The 23,836-nt window shown below is 52.6% G+C and overlaps 1 protein-coding gene across 7 annotated transcripts in view; it reads left to right on the top strand.

Moving 5' to 3' along the window:
- PLEKHA6 (pleckstrin homology domain containing A6) overlaps nucleotides 1-23,836 on the top strand; it is a 142,792-nt gene that overhangs the window by 10,073 nt on the left and 108,883 nt on the right. For 6 of the 7 annotated variants that reach the window (XM_030302337.1, XM_032591700.1, XM_032591699.1 and 3 more), the window contains exon 3: nucleotides 2,425-2,482. In XM_030302337.1, the coding sequence (XP_030158197.1) occupies nucleotides 2,425-2,482 (58 nt within the window). Of the gene's footprint in view, nucleotides 1-2,424; nucleotides 2,483-10,354; nucleotides 10,602-23,836 lie in introns of those variants that run through there. The other variant, XM_032591703.1, reaches the window with a different exon arrangement.

Genomic DNA, 23,836 nt, shown 5'->3' with positions numbered 1-23,836 from the left:
ATAAGACACTACTATGAACAATTATATGCTAGTAAATTACCTAACCTAGAAGAAATGGATACATTTCTAGAAACATGCCATCTTCTTTCTCAGGCTGAACCGTGAAGAAATAGTAAGTGTGAATAGACCAATTACTGATAAGGAAATTGAATCACTAATCAAAAACCTCCCAAGAAACAAAAGCCCAGGACCAAATGGCTTCATGGGTAAATTCTACCAAACATTCAAAGAAGATTTAATACCTATCTTTCTCGATCTCTTCTAAAAAATCGAAGAGGAAGGAATGCTTCCAAACTCATTTTATGAAGCCAGCATTACCCTCATACCAAAACCAGACCAGGACACCAGGCAAAAAGAAAATTATGGGCCAATATTCTTGATGAACATAATTGCAAAAATTCTCAACAAAATATTAGCAAAACGCCTTCAACACGATATTAATAGGATCATTTACCATGATTGAATGGTATTTATTTCAGGGATGCCCAGAAATAAACCTACGCATATATGGTCAATTAATTTATGACAAATGAGGCAAGAATATGGAATGGAGAAAGGACAGTCTCTTTAAAATTTTTTTTAAAGTTTATTTATTTATTTTGAGAGAGAGAGCAACGGGGGGGGGGGGGCAGAGAGAGAGGGAGAGAGAGAAAATCCCAAGCAGGCTTTGCACTGCCACTGTAGAGCCCGATGCAGGGCTCGAACTCATGAGCCATGAAATCATGACCTGAGCTGAAGTCAAGAGTTGGATGCTTAACTGACTGAGCCACCCAGGTGCCCCAGGACAGTCTCTTTAAACGGTGCTGGGAAAACTGGATAGCTATATGCAAAAGAATGAAACTAGACCACTATTTTACATATACACAAAAATGAACTCAAAATGGATTCAAGATTTGAATGTAGGACTTGAAGCCATAAAACTCCTAGAAGACAATAAATTCCTTGACCCTAGTCTTGGTGATGACTTTTTGGAGCTGACTCTAAAGGCAAGGGCAACAGAAGCAAAAATAAACAAATGGTACTGCATCACACTCAAAAGCTTCTGCACAGCCAAGGGAACCATCCACAGAATGAAAAGGCGACGTACAGAATGGGAGAACATATTTGCACGTCATGTATCTGATAAGGGGTTAATATCCAAAATACATAAAGAACTCATATCACTCAATAGCAAAAACAAAACCAAACCAAAAAACCCACACAACACACAAAACACATAACCCAAGACAAAAAACATTCTGATCAAAAAGGGGGCAGAGGACCTGAATAGACATCCTTCCAAAGAAGACATATAGATGGCCAATAGACACACAAAAAGATGCTTAACATCACTTATCCTCAGGGAAGGGCAATCAAAACCACAACAAGATATTACAGCACAGCTGTCAGAATGGCTGTTATCAAAAAGAGTAGATGCAACAAGCATTGGCGAGGATACAAGAGAAAAGGGAACCCCTCATGCACCGTTGGTGGGAATGCAGACTGCTACAGCCACTCTGGAAAACAATATGGCCGATGAATGGGTAAAGACATGGTATATATCTGATAGAATACTACTCAGCCATAAACAAGAATGAAATCCTGCCACTTGTGACAGCAAGGATGGACCAGGAGAGGGGTGTGCGACGTGACGTGAGAAAGACAAATACCGTATGATTTCCCTTTTGTGTGGAATCTAAACAGGAAGACAGAAGAACAGGCTAAATACAACTCATTGATAATAGAACCGTGGTTGCTGGAGGGGAGGGGAGCTGGTGGGGGGCTGAACGGATGGAGGAGGTCAAGAGGTACAAACTTCCAATTAGAAAATAAGGAAATATATGATGTACAGCACCGTGACTATAGTCAGTAAAAGTTGCCAAGGGTAAATCCTAAAAGTTCTCATCGCAAGAAAAAGTCCTCAGTATCTTGGCCAGAAGCAGCAGAAGCTGGTGGTAATGATACTGGCCTGGGGTTTGGAGGCTTGAGTCCTGTTCTGATCTTGGGTGCTAATCGCCTGTGAGGCCTGGGGCAAGGGATCCACCCTTGGATCTTGCTTGTGCTTCTGCGACGAAGGGAGAGGGCTGTGGGACCGCCCTGAGCGCCCTTCCAGGGGAACCACCTGTGCGTTCACCGCTGGGTCCCTGGGGCTGGCGCAGGGCCTGGCCCAGAGTAGCTGCTCAGGAAAAGCTTGTCGAATGAACGAGCAAACCCTGTGAGGTAGCGATCCATTCGGTCACTTAACTGCCATCCCTCTTCTTCTTTGCTAGAAACAGACCGATGGGGATGACGGACCAAAAAGGGTGAGAGATAGGTGGGTTTGAGCACTTTTGGCTGGTCTGTGAATTTTCCTGGTTCTCCGGGCCCCATCCCTCCTGAGCGCAGACCCGGTGTACGGGGCTGAGAAGAAAGAGAGGGTCATGTTGCGAATTTGCTTCCTCACAGGGTTGCCCAAAGGCTGGGAGATGGATTCTACCCAGGAGGGAGCCGTGTACTTCATCAAGTGAGTAAGATGGGAGTTTCTTTCTGGTGTGGCCGTTGGGTCTGCCGTTTTGGTCACTGATGCCTCCCTGGGTGGGGGGTGGGGGGGGTTGTTAAAGGGGCTGCTCTTGCACCGAAGGCCTTGCTGGGGTCTGTGAGTGGCCAGGAGGCCTCCAGCCTGGCAGAGAAAGCTAGGTGGTGTGTGTGTGTGTGTGTGTGTGTGTGTGTGTGTGTTTATGCACGTGCGCATATGGGGTGTGTATGTTTCTGTTGGCCTGGGAGGGCCAGTGTCAATCATGGGAAGTCTTCCCAGTTTGGATGGGTGGGTGGAGTGCTGGGGGGAGCAGGGATGGCTCAACAAAGTAAAGCCAAGCGGCTGCTTTAGACACCCCCGTGGGACAAAAGTCTCCGAGGAAGGAGACGGAGCGCGAGGAAGCCCGTAAGAGACAGGGAGTGGGGCAGGAGGAGGGAAGGTGTGAGTGAGGTGCGCGGACAGGCAGGTTGGGCCGTGGCAAGGCCCACTCCGTCTCTCTTGCTCTCCTAGACGGAGCATCTGTGACCCTGGAGGTGGCGGGGTACGTGCGGTGCTGTTTTTCCCTGGGGTTTGGTCACGCTCCGCCGTGGGCCGGGCCAGCTGGTGCTCTCGGCAGCCGGCAGGACACCTGGGGAAGGCGCCCCGGATGTAACCTTGGAAGCAGAAGAGAACTCTTTGGGCTGGGGTGGTCCACGTCTACCCGATTGGTTTCATTTCCCGCCGCCTTGGCCTGGGTCTCTCCATCTCCCAGGCAGGCTGGGTCCTGGCATTGTTCCCACGGGCGAGGCTTGGCATGCTCAGGCCTGCGCCTGGCCTGGCCTCGGAGTCTACAGGGCTGGTAAGAGAGTGGCTGAGCAGACGGTTGGGGCGTGGGCACCGCCAGAGGCATCCCCTGCCCGGCCGGGGGAGGGAGGGCCCCCCTCATCTCCTCCCCCTCCTGTTCCCCTTCCAAATCTTCATTCATCTCTCATGAGCGCCCACCCTCCCTCCAGACCAGCCAGCCTTTACATCAGCTTGGCTGTGAACCGTCTTCTTGAAACAAAAACAAAACAAAATGGACAAATTATCTGCTTCGGAGACTGTTCAGCTAGGACGTGGCTTCCATAGCCTGAGCTTTCCCTGAAATTGAGCCCAAACCCCTGCTTCGGTTAAGAATCCTAACCATCTTCTGGGCTCCTGGGTGGTTCAGTCGGTTCAGCGGCCGACTTCGGCTCAGGTCACGATCTCCCGGTCTGTGAGTTCGAGCCCCGCATCCGGCTCTGTGCTGACAGCCCAGAGCCCGGAGGCTGTTTCAGATTCTGTGTCTCCCTCTCTCTCTGCCCCTCCTCCCCCATTCATGTTCTGTCTCTCTCTCTCTGTCAAAAATAAACATTAAAAAAAATTAATTATAAAAAAAATCCTAACCATCTTCATACTCCTTAGGTGGATCTGGTGCTTGAGACCATCTCCTAAGTACTTCCACCCGTATTACCTCATCTCAACCACCCCTGAACACTTACCACCTGCCGTGGCCTGGCCCTGACCCTTTCTTGGCCTGGCCCTGACCCTTTCCGACCTCATCTCCCATAACAGGCCAGCTACGGTGATTTTTATCTTTCTTTTCCTCCGGTGTGCCAAATTCATGCTTACCTCAGGACCTTTGCATCTGCTGTTCCTTCTGCCTGGGAGGCACTTTCCTCCTGTTTTTGTGCATCTGGCCCCTATGTATCATTTAGCTCGAATGTTATCCTCTCGGAGGGACCGTTCCTCACTACCTGCTCTGCTCTTCCTTAGACCCTCTCTCTCTCTTAAGTAAACTTTATGCCCAACGTGAGACTCAGACTCACAACTCTGAGCTCAAGGGTCTCATGCTGTGTAGACTGAGCCAGCCAGGCACCCTCAGACCCTCTTACTTTTCTTTAGACTACCCGCCACTACTTGGAAGTTTGTCGTTTCTATATTTCTATATTTACTTAGTCATCGGTGGTGTTCCCCATTGCCTCGTCAGCCCTGAGAACAGATTCTGGCTATCTCATGCTCCACTGTGTCCTAGAACCTTGCCGGAGTGTGCGAGGAATCTGAGATATTTGCTGGAATAAATGAATGGAAATGTTGGGAGGTAAACCACACAGGCGTCATTGACTCCTCCGGCTACCAGCCCGGAGCATCACGAGCTCCTCACCTTTTCTTCGCCAACACCAGTTCCGTCTTTCTCAGAAAGTGCCACCAGAGGGGCCCCTGGGTGGCTCAGTTGCTTAAGTGACCGACTGACTCTTGATTTCGGCTCAGGTCCTGATCTCACGGTCCGTGAGTTCGAGCCCCGTGTGGGGCTCTGCACTGACAGTGTGGAGCCTGCTTGGGATTCTCTCTCTCTGCCCCTCCCCTGCTTGAGCGCTCTCTCTAAAAATAAATAAATAAACTTAAAAAGATAAAAATAAAGAAGCACCACCAGAGGAGATCCCTCCAAGACAGCCTCAAGCCCCACTGCCTGGCAATTCTCCTCCTAAATCTCTTTCACCCCGTGGTCACAGCCTGACTTCATGCCCACACGGGCTCTCACCTGGATCATTCTAGCAGGTTCCCGACTGGTGTTCCTGCCTCCAGGCCATACTGCCGCACAAATGCTTCTTTGCTAAGCGCAGCTTTGGTCACATCATTCTGCTTTAAAAACCGTTCATGCTTGGGAGCCTGGGTGGCTCGGTCGGTTAAGCGTCCGACTTTGGCCCAGGTCTTGATCTCATGGTTCGTGAGTTGGAGCCCCGCACTGAGCTGTCTGCCGTCCGCACAGAGCCCATTTCGGATCCCCAGTGCCCGCCTCCCCCTGCCCCTTGTCACTCCAAGAAAAAAAAAAAAAAAAAGAACAAAACAAAACAAAAAAACCTTTCATGCTCCTGTCAGTTACAAGATAAAATCGAAATTCCTTACTCAGGTACTTCAAAGGGCTTCATAATCTGGTTTCCTGCCTTCCTGCTCTGACTTCACCTCCCATACTCCCCAGTTTGCCAGACCAGATCATTTGTGGTTCCCTCAACACATACCTCTTTTCCATGCCTCCCAGCCTTTGCAAGTGCTAATCTCTCCTTTCACAGGGCTTGTGTCCACCTGTGAATACTTGCCTTTCTTTGAAAACTCGGCCCATGACATCACTCCTTTAGGGAAGCCCACCGGTGTTGTAACTGTTTACATGTGTGTTATTTTCCCTAGATTGGTGGTTCGCTAGCTTGAGTGTGCGTCGAAATCACCCGGAGGGCTTGTGAAAACAGATTGGCCCTGGCCCTAGAGTTTCTGATTCAGAAGGTCTGAGAATTTGCCATTCTGACAGGTTTCCCAGGTGATGACGGTGCTGCTGGTCCGGGGACCACGCTTTGAGGACCACAGGGCTAGACTGAAAGCCGGTCAAAGGCAGGGCACACGTAGGGTGGCCATAAAGTCTGGAAACACAGACAGTATCATTTCATCATGCGTCGCAATGAACTGGCAACAAGCTGGTAAGCGTGGTGGTCACCCCATGCGTCAGGAGCAGCAGTGGCCGCTCCGAGAGCTGGGCTTTACCACGCGATCTCATTCAGTCCTCACGATAGCATTGGGAGGGAGGCGCTAACAACCCTAACGGTTTCAGCAAGGAAGGAGGCTATAGAGACTTAAAACTGAGATTTAACGCTGAGCAAAAAAACCCCTTCAGTGTCATGAAGCTTGTGGAAAGCAAAGCTGGGATTCAGCCCCACGTCTGCTTGATTTCACAGGCTGTGCGCCTAGCGTAACGCCACAGAGATGCCACAGCTGTCTCTGGAATCCTTGGTGCCAGGCTCAGACAAGGGAGGTGCTCAGGAAACCCCGACTGCGTGAGTGAGTGAGTGAGTGAGTGAGTGAATGAGTGAATGACTCTGGCCCTTTCATTTTCATGGTTCCCTGCATGATCAAATCCCTACCAAGGTTTGGGACCTTTGGTTGGTGGGTGAGTCGGAGACCCTGAGGACTCCAGACATGGGTCCCAAGGCATAATAAAGAAAGTCAGGTATACAGACAACTCGAGAAGCTATTTCTTTTTCCTTCTAGCGTGGACGGGTCAAATTTCAATGAGCAAACATTGACATTTGCCCAGGACCGGACGAATATGATAATTATGTGTCAGTAAGCCCTTCCCTTCATGGTGTCTGGGAGGTGACTCTCGTGGTGTCCACAACTGATGTCATTGCTCAAGTGTGCCTGCGGTTTTGAGGGTGTCACTTACAGGAAGGGTGGTTCAGAGAGAAGAGCAAAGGCCAAGTGTTAAAATGTGGGTAAAACCCCCAGCAATACCCCCAGTGTGCGTGTATCACGTGAATCCAGAAGAGGGCGCCAAAGCACACGTGATCAGCCCGGCCAAGGCCCTGCGGCGTTTGCTCAGTGGTGTGACCCACAGATTCACTCCAGAACCATCTCGACCGTCCTCCGCCACAGGTCAACCACTATGGATCTGGTAGACTCCTTTCAAACGCTTAGAGATCTGGGTGTGTTACACCCATTCCTGATTTTCTCTGGCCCTTGACTCCTCCCCCGCTTCCTGCTAAGGCAGCCAGCTGTGGAGCTTGCCAATTCAGTCTCCCAGAGTGCCTCTCTCTTTCCCCAAAGTTGGCAGGGAGGGAGGCACGGTAGTGATGCTTTCTGCAGAGCCCGATAACCTTTGTTCCCAATCTGGGCCCCTTCTGTCCCGCACCCCCTGACACCGGTGCCCCCGTGGGCCCCGCACCTCCTCCATCCCAGGGAGCCTCACCCAGCGGCTGTCACTTCTTCCATGTTCTTCTAAGGAGGTGTCAGAATGGGCGGTCACGCCACCAGTGCCTTCTGCTCCTCCATGGGCTGCTCAGTGCTGCGCCAGGGGCTGTGGAAGGCAGGATCCAGAAGCCCGGGGCTCTGGCCCCAGGTGCTCATGGGAGTCATCACATAGACCCCAACCCGCGGGGCCCCGGAGGAGGCGGCACCCCGGACGTTGGGCTTTGTTGTCTCCAGAACCCAGACAGGACAAGGAGAGGAGTCACAGGGGGAACAAACCTCATACTTAGTGACCTGACTAGCTCTGCCCTCGGGGTTGGGGGGGGGGGCACAAAATATCCCAGAACAGTAAAATGAGACAGATGAGAACAGGTACTGAATGCAATGGGGAGGGGGGGGGGCTCAGGGAAGAGAAACCCCATTTGCAGATGAAAAAACTGAGATTCAGCAGCCAAGGAACTTGTTCCAAGTCACTCAGTTGGTTAAGGGGAGGAACTGGAATTGGAACTCAGTAGGTCCTCAAAGGTAGCTCACCACAGGGGGCTCCCTTTTCTGCTCCCCATTTGGTACTTCCGGCAGAGAGAGAGGCCCGTGTGGACGCGGCTGGGGTGAAGAATGGGGCAACAAGTCCGTCAATTTCATGGCCACCGAGACTGTGATGACCTTCAAAAGGCCAGGAGGACCCGCGTGCTTGTGCTTAGCGACTCATAGTGGCCCAGAGTTCTGGACCTGCCCCCCCTGAGCCTGGGGGCCTGGATTCTAAGGGCGCTTTCTTCAGGATCCTTCCTCCCTCATGCCTCCTCCTCACACTCTCCCCACCTGAGTGTCACAGGAGTCTTGCTTCTCCACTGCTGGGCTCAGGGAGAGAGTGTAGACTTGGTAAAGGGAGTTTATTTTCTTTGTTCCTCTGCATGCCCTTGCTGGAACTCTGAGACCCTCCTCATGCCAGGTGTCCCTCACCCCACTCCTCAAAGGTGCTGCTCCCACAGAAGTCCTCCCTTTGGTTTCTCATGCCCCGGGGGCCTCCCCGATCGCCCGGAGACTTCGGCAGAGCCAGCTCAGACCTCTCGCAGGATCTGTCTGCAGCCTTTGCCCTCTGTCTGCCAGAGAGGAAACCCTCCCAGCAGGCCCTTCTGTCCGTCTCCTGCCTTTTCCAGTTGCCCAAGGATCGTGTGGGGTTGGGGCTGGGGTCCTAATCCCCTTCCTCGCCCTGCCTGTCTCCCTCCCAGATGCTGCAGTCTCTGGCCCCAACCCTGCTTTGCTCCATTGACTGTTCAAGGCCAGAGATGCCCCCCCAGAGCCCCTCGTCTTTCTTTGGCTGGAAGCCGGCTCTCCCCCTGCCGGTACTGGGCAGGCTTGCCAAATCCTGGACAGCCAGGGCAGGTGGGTTGGGCTTAATCAGTACTACCTGGCACCAGGCCTGCACCCAGGATTTCTCTGTCCCTTCAGCTGAGTGCCTTTCTCATCGCCGATGAACTCAGCATCTCAGCCGGGCTGGGAGAGAGGTGAGGGGTGACCTAGGGATCCTCCTCCCCACCACGGCTGCAGGCAGGTGCATACTGGTCTAACCTGAGGTTCTCAGCTCTGGCCTGGCCTACTCTGGGGTTGAAAGTAGCTCTCTCTCTCTCTCTCTCTCTCTTTCTCTCTCTCAGGTGTGATCGCATCCCTGTAACGATCCCCCTCCCCACTCACGTGGCTCTTCCTGGACCCTGGAAGGGAAGCCTGTGCTCCTGCCCCTTCCATAGCAGATTCTTTTTAAAGAGAAAGGCTTCAGTTGGGTAACTGATGCTTGTACTCCGATCACATTAAAAGAGACCCACAGAGAAGGACGAATCATTGTATTTGAGTGAAGAGAAGCTTAATTTTTGAAATCAAGTTGCTGTAATAATAAATACTCAAAAAAGATATAATAGGTGGGTGAGTCCTTGCAGATGCCCTCCATCTAGCCCCTGCTTCTTGAAGTAGTCTTTATTCAGAAGTGACCCCAGGGGCGCCTGGGTGGCTCAGTTGGTTGAGCATTCAGCTCTTGGTTTCGGCACAGGTCGCGATCTCGTGGATGTGGGTTGGAGCCCTGCGTTGGGCTCTGTGCTGACCGTGCGGAGCCTGCGTGGGATTCTTTCTCTCCCTTTCCCTCTGTCCCTCCCATGCTAGTGCTCTGTCGCTCAAAATAAATAAATGAACTTAAAAAACAAGAAAGCAGTGACCACCGTAGCTCATCCGGTTTGGTCTGTAGCTTCCAGGTCTCAGGAGCAGGAGGGACTGAGACCCAGTGAGCCCGCTGGACGTCCCGGCAGGCATATGCCATTTTCTTCCCATCTTTCTGGTCCCGGTTGTGAAATTCAGTGTTTCTATTGCACTTCCGCACTGTCACAGAGAATCTGTTATTTTTTCCCCGCATCTCCAGAAATGTGAAGAAGAGAAGGAAAGTGAGGCAGAGAAAGAGAGAGAGAGATCGGGAGAGATCTCTCAATGGCATGGGCTTGTCTACAGCAGAAATGGGGCTGCAGTCCTATTGTCTGAAGCCCTCCCTTCTGTCTCTGAGCAAACACGGGTACCCCCTGGCTTGGCGGGCCTCCTTGCTCCAGGTCACTGGAGACCAATTTGGGCTGAAGACCCGGGAGGTCCTGGCGTCTTGTAATGGGGTCCAACCAGTTCCAGACATTATTTCTTTAAATTCCTTGTTGGGGGGGGGGGGAAGGGGGTGGGAAGGCACCAGGACCCCTACCAAGCCCTCCTAACACCCAGAGGTGTGCCCATCTCTTGGCTGGACAGCCACCGAGATGAAAGGCAACCACAGGCAGGTCTGATGAGTCCCCATGATGCCAGACCCCTGGACACCTTCCGGTTCCCTGCACTCTAGCGGGAGAACAGCAAAATGCAGCTCCCGCGAGGAAGGCGGCCCGGATCGCCTTTGGGGGGCAGCCCTTCCTGGTGGTGGAAGGCCAGGAAGGCTGTGCCCAAGGGCTCCGTCCTTTCCTGGGCTCCAGGAAGCCTGGATGGTTAGCAGCTTGTCGCCGGTGTCGATGGAGTTAAACCTTTCCAGGGACTATTTACTCCTGATCCTAAGTGACAGCTTGGGGAGGGAGAGTCACGTGGCCCTGAAATCCCCGCGGGAGCCGATGGAGCATGCCCAGCTGCTTCTGCCTGGGAAAGATGCTGGATCCTGCAGTCACAACAGCATCCTCTCCCCGCGCCAGGGACCTGCCGGCCGGAGAGATGACTGATTAGACCAGATCAGATCCAGAGCCCCGCTCTTCAGACGGGGGGCCCTGAGGGGCGGGGGAGGAGGACCCCGGCTGACCGGAGCTGGGGGAGGGGTGCCTTGGGGCCCGGAGAGTTCTAGCTTTTCAACGCGGGGCTCACACCTCTGAAGCCGGTGAGTCTGTTCTGATGCATCATATAGATGAGGCGGGAGGAGGAAGGCTGTGCTCTGGTCAGGGCTGGCAGCCGCCCGCCGTGTGAGTCTGGGCTGCTGGCACTGTGGTGCCACTGCCTTCCCTGTCCCTCATTCTTGGCAGCCTCACTTGGGGATCATGGATGCTGCAGATGCTAATTATAACCCGCTCGGTGCCCCCACCCCCACCTCCAGGATCCCCAGTCAGGGCTGATGCTGTTTGCATTTCTTTCATTTGAATTGCATCTCTTGGGTGAGACCAGCTTTGGTGCTGCCAGCTTCCTAGGGTCTAACTGCCCCCTACCCACCCCCCCAGCCTGGCTAGAGCAAAGAGGCCAGCCCCACCCTGCCTCTAATCTTGCCAGAAGTGAGTTGAAGGCCAGCAGGAAGGAAAGGTGGAGGGGTGTCCAGGGGTCAGGCTCGGGTCAGCCCCAGGGACTCACCTCCCTCCGTGTGGAGAGGAACCAGGCCATGTGTATTTTAGGGGCCCGAGGTGGGGGCCCAGGGCCGCTGAGGCCCTTGGATTCTTAGGGGCATCTGATCTCTGGGATCTCGGGTTTAGTGGAGAGCACCTGAGGAGCTGAGGCCTGGTACGTGAGCCCGAGGGGATGGGTTTGTAACGGTGGGGTCGGGCTGCAGCTAGCAGGGCCTCAGCCGTATTGTGTGAGCTTCCGGGCAAAGGAGCAAGGTGGGGGAGCTGGCAGAGAGGGGTGGTGAGAGATCGGGTGGGGGTTTGGGGGGGGGGGATTCGATAGGAAGGCAGAGGGAGAAGAGAGGCGAGAGAGATGCTCTTGGCGACCACAGACAAGCCAGGGGAGGGAAGAGAGGGGGCCGGAGCCTGGGAAGGCTAGGGATGGGAGAACCAGGACAGAGGGAGCCAGCCCTAGGGCTCAGGGGTAGGGAGGGCTGCAGAAAGGGGGAGATGGGGGGAGGGATGGGGTCAGAGTCAGAGCCAGAGAGGGTGGAGGCCTTCTGAGCTTGGCAGGTCTTTCCCTATCCCTAGAGACCCCTCGCCCTCAATCTGGCAGTTTGGGTGGTCTCCTGGACGCCGGCTGGGGTGGGAGCCCTGTGGGCACGTCTCTGCTTGAGCTTGCTGTCCAGATGGCCTTGGGGGCATCGTAGGCACCCACCCTACAAATCCCCCAAATCCTGGCTTCCAGGCCCCTCTCGGGGAGCAGGGAGCTGGGGAGGATTTCTGTGGCCTCCCCCCTCAGGGAAGCTGCGTTTCAGCTTGGACAGATGAGCAGATCCTGGTGGTGGAGAGGAGGTGGGAGGGAGGTCCCAAAGAGACACTGCTCCTCTCTCTTACACAGCCTGCGTGGGGTCCTGGAAGGGCCGGATGGTGTCCTGAGGCTGGGAGCCATCTCTCGGTGGGGGTGACAGGAGGGGCCGGGCAGCCTGCCTGGCACCATCGCTGGGCTCCCTTATGGAAAACGGGCTCTCTGTGTCCCCTCGCAAGGGCGCAGAGAGCCGGGCTGCAGATATGAATTATTAAAAGTCCTTGGTTTTCCAATCAGTGGCGAGGTGATAAATGTGTTAGCGCTGGTGTGTAATTAATCCTGGCGGGCGGCTGCACAGGCTCGAGACAATGGGGGCTTTTTTTTTTTTTTTTTTTTTCCTCCCGGTTCAGCTTTTTTCCCATCTTCCCAGGAAGGTGACTGTGCAGGACGCATTACACAGATAATTACTTTTAACGCGTCTGCCTAGATTATTGAGTTGGATTCTTCCTGCTCGGTGTAAATGAAGTAATTACCGAGGAAGTCAGGGAGCTCGGCAGCCAGCTCTGGCTCCCAGGCTGACATCACGGCCTGCCCAGGCCCCGCCCGTGGCCTTGGCCTCAGGCGAGAGAGCTCCTGGGGCCCAGGGCAGTGGACAGGAGAAGCTGAGCCCAGAGGGGGCCCAGCCCAGGGTGAGGAAGCTCCGTGCCGGCCGGTCCTGGTCAGCTGCGGTCTCTCTGTCTTCCTCCCCGGCTTGTCGTGGGGTTCCCCGAAGCCACTGGTACCTGGCAGGGACCCCATCCACATGGGTCCCCCAGAGGAGGGTCAGGAGGACGAGGACTGTCACTGGGCGTCAGGGAGAGCTTGCTGACCGGCAGGGGCCGGTGGCTGCGGGAACAGGTCCTGCTTGTCAGAGGTTTTGCCCCGTGGGTTGAGCTCGGGGCTGAGGTGGTCTGGAGGCCAGTGCACTAGTGGGACGACTTTGGCAGGCCAGCCCCCGACCAATTAAAAACATAGTGAGAGGAAGGAACACTTTGGTTGGGAAACATTTAGAATCAATGTGGAACAGAGACAAAGAGGACTTGAGGCCGGCTGAGTGGGACCCTTCCCTTGACAACTGTTCAGTCCAGGTGGGTTCCTGCTTGGCACCCGCACCTCCAGAAGCCCCCCAGAGACCGTCTGGCCCAGCCTCCCTCCGCGCCCAGACGAGCCCTCTGTACGCTTCCTGGTGGGAGCACCAGCCTCCAGCGACGGGGAGCTCATTACCTCGCCAGGCAACCTATTCCGTGGTTAGAACATTCTATGTGGAATCAAAATCGGCCCACTTCCAAGGTCTGCCCTTTGGTTCTGATTCTTTGAAGCAGAACAAAGCAAGTCAAGCTCTGTTTCCCATGGTGATAACGAGGGTTTTCTTCACATGAAAATAGCATATAGTAATGTGTGGATGTAATGTATTTTATGTAACCAGTTTTGTGTTGGACACTTATAAGGCGTTAGCCTTATTTTCCCTTTGCAAATAATACAATGTGAACATTTTTGTGCAGAAGGCTTTTTCTGCAGTTCGGATGATTTCCTTAGGATAAATCTCAAGACACAGAATTAATGCGATGAAGTATATACATTTATTTATTAAAAAATTTTTTTTTAATGTTTATTTATTTTTGACAGAGAGAGAGACAGGGCATGAGTGGGGGAGGGGCAGAGAGAGAGGGAGACACAGAATCCGAAGCAGGCCCCAGGCTCCGGGCTGTCATCACAGAGCCTGACGCGGGGCTCGAACTCACAGACCGCAAGATCATGACCTGAGCCAAAGTCGGACGCTCAACAGACTGAGCCGCCCAGGTGCCCCAGTATATACATTTAAAAAATTACTATTCTGAGTAGAAAAGTAATACATAGTCATTAAAAAATATAGAAACACATATAGAGAAAAGATTAAAATTACCCATAATTGTCTCAGAGATTTGGTATATAATTTTACCATTTTGATATCTATATGTTTTTACGAATTCATGCACAGATGCATGACTATATTAGCAAGATATGCATGTATACGTTAAGATTTTGGACCAAGAATATATATTTTTATCACTTACATAAGTGACTTCTTAGTGTTGCATTATATATCTATTCCATTTATTTGTTTAATTGACCCCCTGTTAAACTAGGGGTTTCCAATTTTTTGCTTTTATATTAAAAAAAATTTTTTTAATGTTTATTTTTGAGAGAGAGAGAGAGAGAGAGAGCGAGCGCGAAAGAGCACCCGTGCGGGAGGGGCAGAGAGGGGGGACAGAGGATCCAAAGCAGGCTCTGTGCTAACAGCAGCAAGCCCAGGGCGGGGCTCGAACTCACGAACTGTGAGATTTTGACGTGAGCGGAAGTCAGTCGCTCAAGCGATTGAGCCACCCAGGCGCCCTCAATTGTTTAGCTTTATAAACAATGCTGCAATGAACATATAAATATCTTAATCTTTACATATATCAGTGATTTTTTTTCCCTTTAGGCTACCTTTCTAGAAATAGAATTGCTGTGTTTTTATTTATTTTATTTATTTTTTTAAAGTTTCTATTTTATTTTATTTTTTATTTTTTTAATGTTTATTTATTTATTTTTAAAGTTTATTTATTTTTGAGACAGAGAGAGATAGAGCATGAACGGGGGAGGGGCAGAGAGGGAGGGAGACACAGAATCGAAAGCAGGCTCCAGGCTCTGAGCCATCAGCCCAGAGCCCGACGCGGGGCTCGAACTCACGGACCGCGAGATCATGACCTGAGCTGAGGTCGGACGTTTAACCGACTGAGCCACGCAGGCGCCCTTTAAGTTTTTATTTTAATCACCCAGTGCTCATCAAGATCTGTGCCCTCCTTAATCCCCATCACCTATTTCACCCATTCCCTGGCCACCCCCGCCCCCCCAGCAACCATCAGTTTGTTCTTTGTAGCAAAGAGTCTGATTCTTGGTTTTTCTCTCTCTCTCTCTCTTTTTGCCTTTTGCTAGTTTGTTTTGTTTTTTAAATTCCACATATGAGTGAAATCATATGTTATTTGTCTTTCTCTGACTTATTTCGCTTAGCGTAATACTCTCTAGCTCCATCCATGTTGTTGCAAATGGCAAGACTTCATTCTTTTCTGTGGCTGAATTGTAATCCACTGTATGTATATCCCACATCTTCTTTATCCATTCATCCGTCGATGGACACTCGGCTTGCTTCCACATCTTGGCTATTGTAAATAATGCTGCTATAAACACAGGGGTGCGTGTATCCCCCTGAATTAATGTTTTTGTGTTCTTTGGGTAAATACCCTGTGATGCGATTGCTGGATCCTAGGGTAGTGCTGTTTTTAACTTTTTGGGGAAAACTCCGTACTGTTTTCCAGAGTGGCTGCACCAGTGTGCATTCCCACCAACAGGGAATTGCTGTTTTAAAACATTTTGACGTATTTTGCCAAATTCTTGGCTGGAAATTACTAATTTACGTTCCCTGCAGTTGTGTTTGAGAATGCATTTTGTTACGCGAGCGTCAGCATCGAATGCTGAAACATTTTCATTGCTTTAATCCCTTGCTTCTTCATTGTTTTAACCCATTGGTTTGATTAGTGGTGAGATTTAAAGTTTGGTTTTTTTTTTTAATTTTTTTTTTAACGTTTATTTATTTTTGAGACAGAGAGAGACAGAGCATGAACGGGGGAGGGTCAGAGAGAGGGAGACACAGAATCTGAAACAGGCTCCGGGCTCTGAGCTGTCAGCACAGAGCCCGACGCGGGGCTTGAACTCACGGACCGCGAGATCATGACCTGAGCCGAAGTTGGACGCTTAACCAACTGAGCTACCCAGGCGCCCCAGAAGGAGGTGTACAAAGCATGAATAGTCCATCTGTTGTCATTTGTTCGAGATTTTGGCTTTTCTTAAAAGGTAGTTTAGTGCAGTTGTCAAGATGGCAGTTATGGGGTGAAATCTGGGTTGAATCTGGACTCTGTCATTTACCAGCAATATGACCTTGACAGTGACTTAAAAAAAACAAAAACAAAAACAAAAACCTCTCTGTGCCTCAGTTTCTCCATCTGTAAAATGAAGATAACAATGTTACCTATTTCCTGGACTTCTTGTAAAGATAGGTGAAGTCATGTATGCAGAGCAGGTAGAATCATGGCAAGCAGAGCGACACGTGTGTTTGCTATTATCATCTTACCGTTATTGGTTTGTGCGAAACACACACATATGTCAAGACAGTATCATGATCTCCCTCCTCCAAGCACCCCAAGTCTCCTTGTCCTAGACTAAGTGCCCCCATGCCTCCAATGATCCCACTTCCTTTTTCAGGCTTTTCTGGAGCCTTACTGGGGTGTGGTCCCACCAGCACAGAGCGTGATGAGGCAGCCACACCCCATTCCCGGGATGATCCCCTGGGATGTCGCACTTCTGGGGACTTCTGGCAGGTACCCGGATGAAGGGGATTTGGCTCCTCTGGCGTCTCCTGCCAACGGGACACTCCACTGGAGCCCCCTCCCCGCTGCGTCCGTCTGTACTGATCAATCCCTCCTTATTCCTGTGAGCCCGATTTGCATTTCCCAAAGTAGCAATAAGAGAGAGTTGGGACACTGCCCGCCCGGGTTGTGGGAAGGATGCCCGTCTGGAATTTGAAGACATTAGATTCAAATCCTGGTCCAAATTAGAGGCTGTATGATTTGTAACAAGTCACTTCATATCCCTGAGGTTTTTGTTTCCCCATCTGAAAAATGGGGTTTGTATCACTACCCGCGTAACTAGTTGATCGCTAGAAGAGTAACATACACGGAAGTGCTTTGTAAAATGCAGATAATTATACAAACGTCCGTTCGATGTGTGCATTTGAACAGAATATATCAGAAGGCGATGCTTTAGCTCAAAGATCAGACCAGAGCCAAGGTGGGTTAGTAGGAAACGTGTGTTTAGGGCTGATGGTATTTAGGGTGACTGTCCAATCTGCCTCCCTCACTGAATTTAGTCTCTCTAGACGGTTGGTCCTGATGGAGTGGATTCAGGAAATAAGGTGGGGTATATCAATGCTGAGCATTCATGGGTGCTCAGGCTTTACTCCTGCAGGGTCGAGGACCCCGTCCATGGAGAAAGCGAGGTCCCTGTTTAGCTCTGACATCACCATATCCACCCCGTCTGGCTCATCATCCCCTGAAAACCCGAGTCCTTAACCGCAGGTCCCAATTTGCTTTTAATCGGCCCTATGCTTGCAATTAGCCTGTTAAGTTCACCCTGGCCCCTGGTGGTGAGGTCGTTGTTCTGATTTTGTCGGGTTCCTGGGTCCTCATTGGCATCAGTGGGCCACCCAGAGACCACAAGCCTGCTTGCCTCGCCTAAAACTGTGACTGCCTAGAATGGAAGAGGTCATAGCGGGGAAGGAAAACCTGCTGTTGGTGGGGTGGTGGGGTGGGGAGGTGCTGACAGGTGTAGACTCATCGGCATCACAACTGAGGTCTAGAACCCAGGTTCCCTCCTTCTAATCCAATGCTCTTCCCCTTCCGAGCTTCAGTCTCCTCATCTCGAAAAGGGGGGTGATAATTCCTGCCCGGCCTGCAACACGGAGGTTCAACTGAGCTAACGTAGGAGGTGGATACGGACATAAAGCCGTGCAACATGAAACTGCTTTATCACATCAGGTGTGAAAGCCTTTCGGAGTTGCACAAACAAGCTCGGTGTCCCTGGGTCCCCTGTCCCTTATCAATCATTCCTCCTACTATCTGGTAGTGCCTGGTTCCTCCCCACAAACCGTGGTTGATTTGAGGGCCTTGGCACATAGCAGGTGCTCAATAAATGTTGGTTGGTTATAGGAGCTTTGGATGGAAGAGAGTTTGGGCTCAAGGAAAGCTTTTGTTGGTATGTGGCAGGGGTTGGGGGGGGGGCATTTGTTTCCTGTCCTCAGCCTTGCCCCTGGCTCCGCTGGACTGAGTTGCTTCAAGGCTAGAGATGGTCTTGAATTTGTCTTTGTCTTTGTGATGTTTCGCACAGAGCCAAGCACATAGCAGTTATTTGGTAACTGCTTTTTTTTTTTTAATTTTTTAAAATGTCTATTTATTTTTGAGAGAGAGAGAGACAGAGTGCGAGCCGGAGAGGGGCAGACAGAGAGGGAGACACAGAATCCAAAGCAGGATCCAGGCTCCCAACTGTCAGCACAGAGCCCAAAGCGGGGCTCGAACTCACAAACTGCGAGATGGTGACCTGAGCCGAAGTCAGAGGCTTAACCGACTGAGCCACTCAGGCGCCCTAGTAACTGCTTTTTGAATGAATGAATGATTGAACGAATGAATGAGACAGAGTAAGGTGATAGAGCATGGCCCTGATAGTCAGATGAGCAGAATCTTAGAATCCTGGCCCTGCCGCTTTCTTGTTTACTGTATGCCCATTATGCACCAGGCAGGTACTAGGTTGCAAAAATGGATTTTTAAATTCACAGTCTAGTTAAGGGAGCAGACGTGTGAGCAAATAATTGTCCTGTATGCGATAGAGACATATGCTACATATGTTGGTGGCCAAGAAAGAAAGTGGTAGACTGTCCCTGGAGAGTCAGGAAAGGATTCCCAGGGAAGGGGTCTGAAGCTAGATCTCGGCAGCGTCTCACTGGAACTATAGCCTCCTTCACAGAGGGGAGGGCGAAATGAAATGAAATAATGCGTGCACCATCTGACGCTGAATAATCGTTTAATAAATGTGAAAAAATGTCCCCTTGGAGCGGGTGATTGCTTTGTGGGGGAGGGGCAGGAGCCAGGAGCCGAAGGAATTTCCGAAGCTGACCCCCAGAGCTGAACTGCTTAGTTCTGCCAGCTAATCGCTGTGCGACCTGGAACAAGTTCCCTGACTTCTCCAAGTCTCGGCTGCCCTAGCTGCAGTGTGGGGACCATGGGTGTGTTGTACGGGTCGGCGGAGGAACTTCACGCCCAAGGCCCCTAGAACGTGCCTGGCACGTAGTAAATGCTAGAACATAACAGCTCCCTTTTCATGGCCAATGTAATTCACGGAGAGGCTACGTCTACACGCAGACACGCACAGGTTGCATGCCCGTTGACTCCCAGATATGCTCAGGAAGGTGGGCGAAGGGGGCCAGGGTTAGGCCGAGGGACAGTGGCTGAGTCTGAGAAGCCCTCCAAACTCCCCTAGAAAAGGTTGCAGGGATGAGGCTAGGGCAATGGGGCGATGGGTGGGGGTGGAGGCCGGCTGGTGGCCGGTGCCTCCTAACTGCTGAGCTGGGAGACCCGCCTCAGGGAGACCAGGACGTGGTCCTTTGACAGCAGGAACTTAATTCCCTCAGGCACGTAGGCCCGGCCAGGCCAGTCCTGCCGGCAACATCCCAGGGCTCTGTCGCCTGACTGGTCCCCTGACCTTCCACAGCAAGGCAGCCTGGCGGCCATGCTGGGTTGCCGTGGTAACTGGCAGCCTCCCAGCTGGGTTGCCGGGGTAACCAGTTAGCTGGTATTGGGGGAGGGGGAGGGGAGCTGGGGGGAATCGGCCTCAAAGAGGCAGAGAAGGACAAGGGCGGGACCAAGACGAAGACAAATCCCTGATGCCCCCAGCACAGCCCTCTCCAGTCTCCCTCATGGGATTGGGAAAGCCCGAGAAAGGCAGGTAGGAAAGGATGTGTTGTTTCCTGCCGTGCAGGTGCGTGCGTGTGCGAGTGTGTGTGTTTTGTGGGATGAATCCTCTTGGCCAATGCAGGACATTGGGAAGATTTGATAGGGCCGGGCAGCATCTCCCAGGCAGTGAGATCCAGAGGGGAGGCCGTGGACCAGCCAAACCCCGATCTCAATCCTGGTTCCCCCGCCTCCTGGACGATGTCACCTCTTTGAGCTCTAGTTTCCTCATCTGTAAAATGGAGGTGCTAACACAGACCTCCAGGGACATTGTTTGGGACAGTGGCTGTCTCCGTCAATGGCGGCTTCCCGCTCTCCTCCCGTGCTGATTTTCTATTCCGTGAATGCTTTCCAGCCACCAAGGGCTTGTATCTGGGGCCCCTGCGGCAGGGGATGGGGGCGGGAGGGTTGGAATCCTTGAGGACCCAGAGACTGTGACTTTCACCCTCAAGAGTTTACCATCCCAATCTGCTGAGGGCTGGAAGCAAGTTTTTGTAAGTGGGAACGTCTGCAAGAAAGTTTTCAAAGTAAGGCCTAATTGGAAATTGTGACTGCGACCAGTAGAAATACCTTCTCCCACAGAACCAGCCAACGCGTCTGTGTTACCCTGACTCTGTGTGGTGCACACCAGCTTCCTGTTAGATTTTCGTTTAGTCTGGCCTGTTTTGTTAAAAAAAAAAAAAAAGCGTTGGCTCCTCAGGTTGATTTCACGCCCACCGGCGGGTCACCCACTGCCTGGTCTCCCTGAGGCGGGTCCCCCAGCTCAGCAGTTAGGAGGCACCAGCCACTGCCTTCAGCGTGACAAGCTCTGAGAAACACGCTCCCTCAGGTGTGCGTGGGGCCTCGGGCTTCTCTCACCTTCTGGTTGGATCCTCACAGCTCCAGTCGATGAGGTAACTGAAGCTCAGGGGTCACGTGGCTTGCCCAAGCTCACAGATCAGCGGTTGCTGCACATGCGATTTGCCCAGGGTCACAGAGCCAAGGCTTGACCCGGGGTCTCTGTGGCTCAGGTGCGTGAGGCACCCCTGTGTGTGTTGATCCTGCTGCGGTGAGAGGAGCTGGAGGGTTCTTCTTGGGGAGAAATTGGGATCTCAGTTCTGCCCGTTGGGATCTCAATGCCCAAAAGGATCTGTCGCAGGCGCCTCGAAGAAACTGAGGGCCCGGAGCTGAGAGCAGAACTCCGTGCGTCTGGTCCGTTGTCACAGGGATGGGAGCGGCTGGGTGCTGAGGAGCGCTGTCGAAAGATGAGACTGAGTCTGAAGCAGCCTGGGTGCTCCCTCAGCATTTGCGAGGGGGTAAGTCTGGGAGGGCGGCGGGCGGCGGGGAGGGAGGCCTGGCTGAACAAGGAACTTTTCTGGTTACTGAGCTGGGCTGGGTAGGGCTGTCAGGAAAGATTCCGTGTCGGGGTCCTGGGGCCATGCCTAAAGTCCTCAGATTTTCCGACAGGAAAGACTTAAGCCAGTCCCCTGAGAAGCCAGCTTTTAATTGTCTCCCTCCTGTGCCGCCACAGAAATGATAGTCAGCAGGAGGCCTGCCAAGCGCGGACCTGACCGCAGAGTAGGTTCTGCTGAAGGAGAGCTTAGCACCAGGCGGCTGAGGCTGGGAGTGGCCGGAGAGGGGAGGGCACGAGGGGCTCTGGAATACTCAGGCAGAATCCTACCCGCCCCCCCCCCCATAAATATGTACTGTGATCGATCCAAGATAAGGCCCGCAATAAGAATCAGGAGCAGGGGGCAGAATCCATACTGCTTGGTTCTGTTCTCAACCCTGCTGTGAGAATTTAGCCGCTCAGTCCCTCAGAACTTGGTTTCTCCATGTGTAGGGGCTTAGAAGATGGGTGCAGTTCAGTCCCTTCCCACCGCAGACTTTGCCCTTTGCAAACAGAAGCTCGGGCCAGGCATTTATAGCAGAGAGGCACTTCCTTTCCCTTCGGGTGTATTCCCTTTCCAGCTTCCACACGTCACTCCACTGCACAGAAAGCTGCCCAACGCACCAGGTGCCCAAGAGGGGGCTGAGGGGTAGCGTGGTGGGGCCGGTGGCACAGGGCCTGCGGCTCTAGAGGCGACGGGGCGGGGGGGGGGGGGGGCGCTTCGAGCTTGGCCTGTCTGTCTGGGCTTGCCTTTCATTTCTTCAGCACCCACTGATTTGAATGTCAACACTTCCAACGGTAAAAACGAGAACAGTCAGAGGTATCTTGTCCAGGCCTCTGATCTCAGGCTCTTGGTGCCTCTGTAACGGGTCAGGCCAGGCCGGTGGGTGTGTGACCAGGAATTCTGCTGGAAGTCGAGTGGGATGGAAGTTTCTGTCCGAGGCCGGGTGAACGGAGGCTGGGGAGATGGGTTCCCAGTAAGGGTAGTCAGTGGCTTGGGATCATACGAGGAGACTGTGCCTTGCTTGAAGATAAACTGATTCACACCGTGAAGCTGGAAGAGTATCCTATAGGTTCCCCCTTGTCGCTGTACCTGCACGTTCTGCACGGACCCAATAAACTATATACCATATTCCTTCTAGCTGGTCCAGGGTGACTTTTGGTGCCCTCTTTTTGTGAAGAACCTGCAGTTCTGAGCCAATGGCCACTTACTCAAGACCACATTGAACGGTGGGGGGAGAATCAGAATTAGAATTTGTGGCTGTTTCCACATTTCCTGCCCGAGCCCTCTCCTTACCCCTCCTTACCCCTCGTGTGACCCAAGTTTGAATGCAAATACATTAGCAGTGAGATCATGGAGATGGGGGGAGGGGTAGCTTGTGATTATTCTTTTGGCTCCATTTTGTCGTGGCACCCCCCCCCCCCCCCAACAGTCATGGCTCTTTCGTGGCTGCTCAGGGCCGCCCGGCTGGCCTCCTCTCCCTAGGGGCCCAGACCCTGTGTCCTGGGAGAGGTTGGGGGGGGGGGGGGAAAGGGGGCTGCCACTACCTGGGGCAGTGGGGTGGGGGGTGGTGTGCATGTGTTATTAGCATGTTCATGTGCATATAGGGAGGGACCGTTGGCCGCTCCTGGTCTGACCAAGGGGCCCTTCAGATCATGCAGAAAGCAAGCCACCAAACTGCTGAGGCAGAGGCTTGGAGGCTGAGCTGGGCTGGAGGGGGAATGAGAGAGTGCCGGTCCTTACCACTCCCTCCTCCACACACAGCCCAAGGGGGGTGGGGGGTTGTTACCTAACGGGGCCAGTTCCTCCAGCAGTCATACATGGCTTCCTTTTGTGGCACAGGCCTTGTCTGAGTCCAGAAACCCTCTGTCCTCATTCAGGCCCAACCTAACCCTCCAGCAGCAGCCTGCAAAGTGGGCTTGACCCGTTCCTTTCTTTTCCCCTGTCTGCTGCTCCCAAATGTTTCCACCCGGCCCCGGTATCCTTATCACAGGGCTCACTTTGTGGGACCACTGGCTCTGTAGGACTTGTACTGTGGGTGAGGCTGGACCACGGGCAGAGCGCATACAGGCTTTGATGGGGGGATAAACAGGGAGACCCCACAGACCCGCCTCGGGGCGGCAGATCCCCCATGGGACGAAAGCAGGAAGACCAAGGAGAGACCAAGAGCTCTGGGGGAACAGATGGAGAGTGTGTGCCTTTCGATGGGCCGCCTCCGGCCGGCTGTTCTGGAGGCCCAGCAGGTGAGCCACAGCGACCCAGAGAGCGCCCAGACCCCAGAAAAGACTTTGTTGGATCTAAACGGGAAGCATCTCGGTTGGGCCCGGCGTCTTCCAAATCTGGTGTTGTCAGGACCAAGGCCAAGTTATCAACACTTACACTTATTAAGTTATATGTATTTTTAAAGTGTCTTTTATTGGTTGAAACAGCCAGTTGGAAAGAGAAGTGGTTCTGAAATGTTGTCATTCACATATGTCCTTCCCTCTGATAAATTTGTGTCTCCCCACGGCGATTAGCACACTGCCGTGAACTAGCGGGTACTTGATCGTACCTTCCCCCACCTTCCCCGGGCAGTATGCTTGGGGATGCGGCAACTTGCAAGGCGGTAAGATGCGAAGCTGCTCTCAGCCCAAATCTTTGGGTGGGCTGAGACCTCAGATCTCTCCACTTTCTGGCTCAGAGCCGGGATCGCTGTCTCCCAGCCATCGGCCGAAGGATTTGTAGGTAGAGTTTGATGCTATCTTTTGCATCCTTCTCTGCGTTTCTCCTTGGACGCATCGCTTTGTCCCTCGTGCTGGGGCGCTCAGATGATGCAGATAAGGTGCTGGCCCACAGTTTAGTTTGGGTTAGGCAGTGCTGAGCCTCTTTCCTTCTTTTTGAGGATGCCTGTGTATTTTTAATATTTCTCCGAGAAGGAGCAAGCTCTTTTCAGCCAGCTTAGAGGAGTTCATCACTCCCACAAGGACCTTGCAGGATGACAAGTCAGGGGAAGGGGATGGCAGCAGAAGCTCATT

Source organism: Lynx canadensis, chromosome F1, assembly GCF_007474595.2.
Source record: "Lynx canadensis isolate LIC74 chromosome F1, mLynCan4.pri.v2, whole genome shotgun sequence".
In the NCBI taxonomy this organism is placed as follows: domain Eukaryota; kingdom Metazoa; phylum Chordata; class Mammalia; order Carnivora; family Felidae; genus Lynx; species Lynx canadensis.
The sequence above is the reverse complement of the archived record's forward strand: the minus strand, read 5'-3'. Positions and strand labels throughout refer to the sequence as shown.